This window comes from Prionailurus bengalensis, chromosome E2 (genome assembly GCF_016509475.1).
Source record: "Prionailurus bengalensis isolate Pbe53 chromosome E2, Fcat_Pben_1.1_paternal_pri, whole genome shotgun sequence".
Lineage (NCBI taxonomy): Eukaryota > Metazoa > Chordata > Mammalia > Carnivora > Felidae > Prionailurus > Prionailurus bengalensis.
In genome coordinates, this window is record NC_057352.1 from 42989199 (window position 1) to 42998165 (window position 8967).

General features: G+C 47.9%; 1 protein-coding gene across 2 annotated transcripts; it reads left to right on the forward strand.

The window, feature by feature from the left end:
- Positions 1-1011: 1011 nt before the first annotated feature.
- Positions 1012-8237, forward strand: PDP2 (pyruvate dehyrogenase phosphatase catalytic subunit 2). Of its 2 annotated transcripts, none has more exons than XM_043599422.1 (2): positions 1012-1145; positions 3280-8237. In XM_043599422.1, the coding sequence occupies exon 2, from the start codon at positions 3334-3336 to the stop codon at positions 4924-4926; it is 1593 nt and encodes a 530-aa protein (XP_043455357.1). In that variant the 5' UTR covers positions 1012-1145; positions 3280-3333; the 3' UTR covers positions 4927-8237. The 2 variants fall into 2 exon arrangements, with proteins under 2 accessions (XP_043455357.1, XP_043455358.1); XM_043599423.1 differs by having other exon boundaries at positions 1129-1428.
- Positions 8238-8967: the final 730 nt, after the last annotated feature.

An 8967-nucleotide genomic window follows, 5' to 3' on the forward strand; every position in this document is an offset into this window, starting at 1 on the left:
TGGGCTGGCCAGGCTCTCCAGGTAAACCAGTGTGTCTCGCTTCCAGAAGACTACATTCTCAGGGCTCCAAGTGGCATTTCTGGTCTCTGCCTCCAGGGAAGGACTGTACTTGCCTTACGATAATAAGGAAGCAGGGGATAACTGGAATCCCACAATACAAGGGACTGAGGGGTTATCTGGTGTCTTGGTTCTCAGTCTTTCTCAACCTACCAACCGGTAACCATTTCTAGTAACTGTCAGTGGTCAGATCAATATAAATGTCTTTTGAAGGCCCAACGGCCCCTGGGAACCAATGAAAACTTTAGAGCAGGAGTTTGAGTTTTAGAAGGGTCACTGCCTGTTCCGTACAGGAAGAGCAGCTGAGTCGTAAAGTGAACGTAGGGAGACCAGATGAGAGGATTGGAATTGGGTAGCTGGAGGCAAATGTGTGGATTGCAGAGATACTCGGGAGATAAGATTAGCAGGATTAGATAACAGGAGAGGGGCTGGAAAGAGGGAGCAGTTAAGACTCCCAGGATTCTGGTTTAGGCTATCTGGGAAGATGGTGGGGCCATTATTGGGTTAGGGTAGGAGAGGAAGGGCGAGTTTGGTAGGAAGGTGAGTTCTGAGCGAGATGTGTTCGAGGCGTACATAGGGCCTCCAAAGGGAGGAGTCCAAGTGGTTGAACACAAGGCTGTGACGCTTGGGAGAGAGGTCTGGATTTGGTGGGCAAAGCAAAGGAGAGGAAACCGTGCGGCATTACCAACAGTAAAGAATTGGAGAGGATGCTGGGTTTGGGGTGTGCAGAGTGTGGGCCATCACGTGGCGGGGTAGCTCGGTCCCTGATTGCCTGGTCGCGTAGCCGGGAACTCTGCTCACCCACGGTCGGCGCCCAGAAGGGTGCGGATGGGTGGGGAGGAACTGGATTTAGCTCCTCCCGCCCTGCCTACCCTGTCGTCCTCCTCAGCCATTGGGTAATTCTTCTGTCCGTCAAAGGCCCGCCTCCGCAGGTGAACCAATAAGAGCTGGAGAGAGGATGCTTCCTTCTCCATCTGGATCTGCACAAGGGGACGCTTCAAGGAGGTGAGGCGGGAGTGGCGGCTGCCGCAGAACTGTGCGCAGGCGTGGAACTGACGGGACGGACCCGGTGGCAGTGGCGCAAGCTGGTGAGTGGGAGCGAGGGTCCGAGGTAGGGAAGGGAGCGGTCGCAGGATGGGGACTCCTCCAGCCCCGCCGGGCGTCCCCGGAGCCCAGCCCTCTGCGGCCGTCAGAATCGGTTCAGATGATGAGGTGGAAAGCGGAGGTGAGGTGAAATGAGGTGAGGGGGCGGGCCCGCAGTCACGGTCACCCCACCGCGCGCACGCGCCACGTGGGCTTTCGGACTCGCCAAGGACCCTTGGCTTCGGACCCGGCACACGCACTAGCTGCGTTAGCCCTTGGAGCACCCCTGTGAGTTCGGCGCCTCGACTGAATTTCCCTATTTTACAGGCTGGGAAGCTGGAGCTCAGGGATGTGGCCGCGCCGGGGTATGGGCGCGATCGGGCTTGATAGACTCCCGAGACCGCACTCTTATCTATGAGGCTGTGGGGCAGAGACTTGAACTTGGGACCTGTGTTTCCTTCAGGGACGCGAAATTGTTTGGGTCCCGGCTGCGGCGGACCAACTTGCGTCCGGCGCTGCTCCCTGATTTCTCTGCAGGGCCCTGGAAGGGTGGGAGGTGCCAGGCGGCCTCTGTGGGCGTTGACCTACCGCTCCTGCCCCAAGTTCAGCGGGGTGGGCTGGCGGGGAGGAGCACGGTCCTCAGTTCTGAGAGTTCCCAGTGCCCCAACAGACAAACTGGCAGAGGGCAGGTCTCCTGAACGAAATCCGAAAACACGTGGGAAACGCTCCTCTTAGGTCACCCGGGAAAATAGAAAATAGAGCAGGTTTGTTTGTTTGTTTGTTTGTTTGTTTGTTTGTTTTGCTTTGCTTTTTGTCTAAGAAGAGGTATCCTCAGCGTCTGTTGAAGGTGGTAGGAAACTGTTCCCTCCATGTCCTTGTGGAGGCAGATGTGAACATTTTGGAGATCAGTTTGGCATTATGAGTCTACACTCTCTGACCTACTGATTCCTCCTTTGGGAAATAAGTAGATTAAAACCTAAGTAGGGAAAAGGTTGGTGCATAAGGCAGTGCAATTTGGTGTTTTATCCATAGCCAGTAGAAACGACTTCTAAATCTACAACAATAGAGAACAGTTAAGGAAATTGAGATTGTTTATGCCAAAATAGGGTAGTACACATCCCTGAAATGTCTTTATCGTGAATAAAATGCTTAAAAGAAAAAAAAAAACAAAACAGATTGTAAGTTGTGGTTTCAGTTGTATAAAAATGTATACAGAGTGACCAGAGGAGTCACTTAATGATAAAAGTATAACTACCTTTTTGGAGCAGAAGGGTCATATTTCATTGAATCCTCACAAAACCTTATAAGACGGGTATTCCCATCCCCCTGACAGACCGCTGGAGCTCAGGCAAGTGAAGCAGTGTGTCTGATGTTAGACAGCTGGTGTCACACCTGGTGTGCTATTGGGCCTTTGGAAATGCTGCATCTAGCCAGTATTTGAGGACCTGTTGCATGTTGTATGGGGCTGGAGAGCCACCGGTGAGTAAGGGTTCCTGAATTCATGGAGCGTATAGACTAGTGGAGAAGCAGATAGATATTTAAATAAACACTTACAGTCTGTTGGGGAAAGCGAACATGGGAGCTAGACACTGGGCTTTGGCAAGGGAAAGATTTGGGAAGGAAAATAGAAAGGGGCCCCTGGGTCGGCTGTGAGCAATGAGTGAGTTCTGTGGGGAAGCCTTCGGTGGCTCTGTATGAATGGAGAGCATATAAAAATCCCGTTTTTCTCATTTTCTGAAATGTTATTTATGCGTTGTAATGGGAGGTAGGGAGACTTGCTTAAGTATTTTGAATTTGGTCAACTGTTTGACTATTTAAAAAAATTTTTTTTTTTTTTTGAGAGAGAGAGCTCAAAGAGAGAGAGAGCACAAGCAGGGGAGGGGCAGAAAGAGAGCGGGGGGATGAAGGATCCAAAGCAGGCTCCTCATTGACAGCAGAGAACCCGAAATCAGGAATTCAGGGTCAGAACCATAAGATCACGACCTAAGCCGAAGCCAGTCACTTAACCCACAGAACCACCCAACTCTTTTAAGGTTTATCTTAAAACACTTTTGTTCAGAATAGTAGCAAAATAAATGTTTTCAGAAGTCTGTTTTTAAGAAATTAAATTTGAATTTTCTTCAACTCTTTAATTTTCAGGTTTAAAGAAAGGCCCTTTTGCGGAAGGAACACATTTGCTGGTATCGCTGCACAATGTCAAGTACTTTGCCCTTCTGGATCTTAAATTCTGCAAGGAACAGCATTGCCACGTTACAAGGGGGCAGACGTTTGTATTCAAGGTGTGCCTCAAATAGAAATAAATCAAGATGGAGACTCTTTTCCCAGGGACCAGGCACCCTGAAGAGCAGTGCCCCGTGCAGTGGCTTTGCCCTGCAGAAAGCCTACAGACACACATCAACAGAGGAAGACGATTTCCACTTGCAACTCAGCCCTGAGCAGGTGAATGAAGTGCTGCGAGCCGGTGAGTCGGCTCACAAGATCCTCGACCTCGTCAGTGGAGCCCCAAATTCAGTGTTACGGTTTGAGAGCAACCAACTGGCTGCCAATTCCCCAGTGGAGGACCGGCGAGGTGTGGCTTCCTGCCTGCAGACCAGCGGGCTGATGTTTGGCATCTTCGATGGACATGGTGGCCATGCATGTGCTCAAGCAGTGAGCGAGAGGCTCTTCTACTATGTGGCGGTGTCGCTGATGTCCCAGCAGACCCTGGAGCGGATGGAGGGAGCCATGGAAAGCATGAAGCCCCTGATGCCCATCCTGCAATGGCTCAAGCACCCAGGGGACAGTATCTACAAGGATGTCACGTCAGTGCACCTTGATCACCTCCGTGTCTACTGGCAGGAACTGCTTGACCTGCACATGGAAATGGGACTCAACATTAAGGAAGCATTAATGTATTCCTTCCAGAGACTGGATTCTGACATCTCGCTGGAAGTCCAGGCCCCCCTGGAAGATGAGATGACGAGGAACCTTTCACTCCAGGTGGCCTTCTCTGGGGCTACAGCTTGCATGGCCCATGTTGATGGAGTTCACTTGCACGTGGCAAACGCTGGTGACTGTCGGGCCATCCTTGGGGTCCAGGAGGACAATGGCATGTGGTCTTGTCTGCCCCTCACACGCGACCACAACGCCTGGAACCAAGCTGAGCTGTCACGGCTAAAGAGGGAGCACCCTGAATCAGAGGACAGGACAGTCATTGTGGACAACAGGCTGCTGGGCGTGCTCATGCCCTGCAGGGCCTTCGGGGATGTCCAGCTGAAGTGGAGTAAAGAGCTGCAGCGCAGTGTCCTGGAGAGGGGCTTTGACACCGAGGCCCTCAACATTTACCAGTTCACCCCCCCACACTACCACACTCCACCCTACCTGACTGCTGAGCCTGAGGTCACCTACCACCGGCTGAGGCCCCAGGATAAGTTCCTTGTGTTGGCCTCAGATGGCCTGTGGGACGTGCTGGACAATGAGGATGTGGTGAGGCTGGTGGTGGAGCACCTGGCAGAAGCAAGTCGGCACAAGCCGGACCTGGCCCAGAGACCCGCCAACCTAGGACTCATGCAGAGTCTGCTGCAGCAGAGGAGAACCCAGGGGCTGCGCGCGGCCGACCAAAATGCAGCCACGCGTCTGATCAGACACGCCATAGGGAGCAATGAGTATGGGGAGATGGAACCGGAGCGGCTAACAGCGATGCTGACTTTGCCAGAGGACTTGGCGAGGATGTACAGGGATGACATCACTGTCACCGTGGTGTATTTTAACTCAGACTCAATTGACGCATATTACAAAGGGGGTTAAGAGTGTCCCGTATTGCCAAGGTTAACTTAAATGCTTTTCTAAGACATTTTCACTTACTCTTAAACTGGCTATTCAGACCTTACTGTTAAAAAGGCAGGCCGAGGTAGCTGGGCTTAATAATAGACTGACATGAGGAAAAGCCAGGCTCGGTTTAAAAACGGTAGCAGTGATTTCATGCCACAGTGTGTTTTGGTCACCGCTTCTGCATAGAGAGGGCATAGCATTGAGAGCATAGAATTGGCTTGGGCCCATAGCCAAAGTCCTTTTATAAAGACGCTGTTGTCGTTAAGCCATCGTCAGCCTGAGCCTTCAAAGGGTAAATGTAATCATCATCCTAAGACTATGAAGAACCTCAGGATTTCCTGATGTTGTGCAGAATCTGCAAACTTGGTAGTTTTCCTCAATTTACAATCGTGGACTTATTTTTAAATTACTAAGACCTAGGTTTACAGAGAATACTCTTTTCTATGCAATATTCTAACTTTTTTGTGTGATTATACTTGTGAAAACATTTTGTGATGCTGCATCCTGGTGTGTTTTTGTTTATGTTAAAACAGTCCTCAAACTTGCAAACAGGCCTGCTGTAAGCATGCTTGGAATGATTTGTCTTGGTTTTCAGCTGAGAGTGAGAGGGGCGAGGCCTCTGGACCAGCTGATGAATTGACTCGTGCCACTTGTGATACCTTCCACTGTGTCCCACCCCTTGAACCTTGAGCCACACTAGGAGGTAACTTCTATCTAAGCCTTAACTCCTCGCCCTCCCGGCATTAATAAAATATGCTCCAGGTCTTAGCCTCTGTGGGGCTATTTATAGCACTTAGCCTTTCTGATTATACCTCTCAAACGTTCTTCTGTTCATTCCACCTAATATTCCTACCTCTGCTCTGCCAAACTCCCTCACTCTACTGCTACTGACTATATGCACGCAATGTTGTCCGGAAAGAAGGCTCCCTCTTCAAATGGTTATAGGGGAGGAGAAAATGCGATCGTGTAATATGGTAGTTGTGACAGATGTGCAGGCAGGACTGGCTTATGCGGTGGATTATGGACCTAAGATTCAGCCCAAATCTGGACAGGTGAAAACATGAAGAGCTTGAGAAGTCATTAACCAGGGCTGCCTGTCTGTGTCCTGAGAGGCAGTGGGGAAGAAGGAGTGAGATTTGTCAGACGGGATGCTTGCCCTAAGACTGTGGGATAAACCGCCATGGCTTCTCCTCAGGAGCCAGACCATATTTAGTATAGGAGTTGGAGCAAAAATAAAACTGCAACCTGTAATGGCTTCTGTGGGCAGCACAGTCTTTGTGTTTATTTCAAATTAAACCATGTGGATCCTTTTTGGGGGAAAGAATGTCGTGTTCTCATGAAATGCTGCGGCATTTACACAACAGGAAATGTGTCCCTAAATGGAAACACAAATATAATCCCACAAAGCTGACAGTTCTGTCTTCCTGCACTACGTTAGTTGACCCCTCTCCTCCTCTTCCACCTTGTACCATCCACTGAAAGAAAAAAGAAAGTTTGACTTTTCACGTCCCAGTGACACTCATTCAAGTGTTGGAGTGCTTTTAACTCGGGGACATTTCCCTGTCTGTTTTCCAGTGCAGCTGTTCAGTGATTGGGCTTCAGCTCCAGTCAGTGCTTAAGCCTTGGTCCTTTTATTCTGAAATCATTAGTGTTCCTTTTGACCTCCTGGATCATAACTGAGAAATAAAACGTGAATGACTGCCATTGTGCTCGCATGAAGGTTTGTTGCTAAAGTTGAAGACTGCTTGTCTGCCATCCTTTGTTCTTTATGTCAGCTAAACCCTGGCACACCGTCGGAGCATTTACGGGGATTACAGAGTGTATGAATCCCGTTTTGGAGCCTAGCAAAGGCCATAAAATGCGTCTGACTCAGTAACTTGCGGGACAGCTGAGAGAATACAGACTTCCCACCTGCTTCTCCAAGCTTATCTGTGTTTTTTCTCTGCCTAATTTATTTCCCGCTTTCTAATTGTAGTATATCGAGATGGAAGAAAAAGCCAGTTTATTGTCTGCCTTTTTCTACTGTGAACTCTGTCAGCTCTTTCCATGAATGCTCCAAGGAGAGTCTCCTGGTTAACCCCCAGCATGTCTGTCTCCTTGACCACAATTCTGGTGTCTGTGGCCTCTCTGAGACCTGGGCTACTGCCAGAAGACACTGGAATTTGAGAGGGGGTTGGTGGTACCTGTCAGTCTTCTAAAGCATTTATTATTCCCTTTAGTAAAGATTTCCATATTGAGACATCTAAAATCAACTAAAAAATAAGATTGAACATTTAATATTTTGGATATACCTTGAATAAAGTATGCTTTGGTTCTCTAAATTGCATATAATTTTAGGTAAGAAACTTTGTAATATTGGCATAGTTTAGATATTGTTTTATGTATAAATACCACAGCTCCGCTAACTGGGAATTGGTCAAAATGGTTGAGAAGATGGTATTCGTTTTAAATGCGGGTTAGTAGCCTCAGTCAAGTTACTTAGATTGGGTTTTCTGAAATATTATTTGTAACATTAAAGCTAATTTGTTATATATTAAAAAAAGCGAATGTGTTATAATGAAAATGTGAACTTTGAGGTATGTTAATATATAAACACAGTTTTCCAGAAGTATGATTGGCCTAAAAGGTCTTTAGTATTGGGCACACTGGGTAAAAGTTCAGGCTAAACACAACTGAGCTGGCACCCTTTTAGGCATAAGAGAAATATAAACAGCTTGAACTTGAGTCAGTTAAAGAAGAAAATAATGGATTGTATGGAATAAGAACATGTGTTCAGAATGAATCTGGCTTGACTCTTTCGTCCATCGGTCCCTGGTAACCTATCTTCATTTGACAGTTCTTGGGAGGCCTTGACTTCCCAGATTAAACCAGAGTATCTTGGAACTGAGCCATCCTAGTCTCATCTTAAAGTGGTGCATTTGTCTCTGAACACGACTCCTTCCCCTGGTGGAAAAAGCCCAAGTAGGTTTGGAGCTGGGGTCTAAAGCCTGGTGGTACAGCTGTCATGCAAGCAGCCTCGTGCATCGCCGAGGGGGAAAGGACCGCTGTGCAACCATTTCCCAAGCAGCCTGGAGCTCCATCCCTTATACTTTGGGCACCTGATGCTGAACTTGCTTCCTGGAAAATAATTTGTTATCAAGCATTTACTTGGACAAATTACTAACCATGTTCTTTAACATTTACTGACATTTGTATTTTAAGCTGTACTCCCATGATCTTATTTGACATTGATTTTCTGACTATTAGAGATATTTAAATGAAACTCGTAAATAAAAGGCAAAATGAAATTTGGTTTCTTTTGGTTTGATATTAATTTCTTTAGGTCTGTAGGGTGCTAGATTACACCAGCCCTTGTTTCACCACCTTTATCTGGCCATGGAAGATTTTAGTCTGTAAGAATCCACCCCGCCAAAGGAGAGGTCTTCTCTGCAAATTTGTGATGGCTGCTGACCACACAGGAAGTGCTCATTGAGTGTTAACTATGTGTGTGAGCACCTGAAATGAAGGAAAAGGAAATTAAGGCTTTTGTTCTAAGGGTCTCCCCACACTCAGTGCCGAGGCCTGCTGGGATTTCATATTTAACTGAGCTTGTGAAACCAGCTTTTGTTAAATGCAGAGCCAGCTTTGGGGAAACGTTCCAGACAGCTACTTCCATAGTGTTGGAGACCCTCTCCACCTCTTCCCACCACCCTCCCCTGCCCCCGCTGCCGCACCTGAGCTGCATCTCCCTGCTGCTGGAGAGATAAAGTTCCTAAGGACGGCCTCTATGGGTGCTTCTTAAAATGCAATCCAACTATTAAGTTATTAACACTTTAGGGTGGACTTGAAGAAGAGCAGATTTGAGGGAGGGAAAAGTGGAAAAGGGGATGTCTGAGGTTTGATGAGGATAACAGGAAGAGCTACTTCCCTCTTTTTAATGACATAAAACAAGCCCAGAGACTGAAAAACTTGCCCCTGACATCATGGTAGGGCCAGGATTTGAACTGAGTCCACAGATCATCCACTTGTCCCTATACT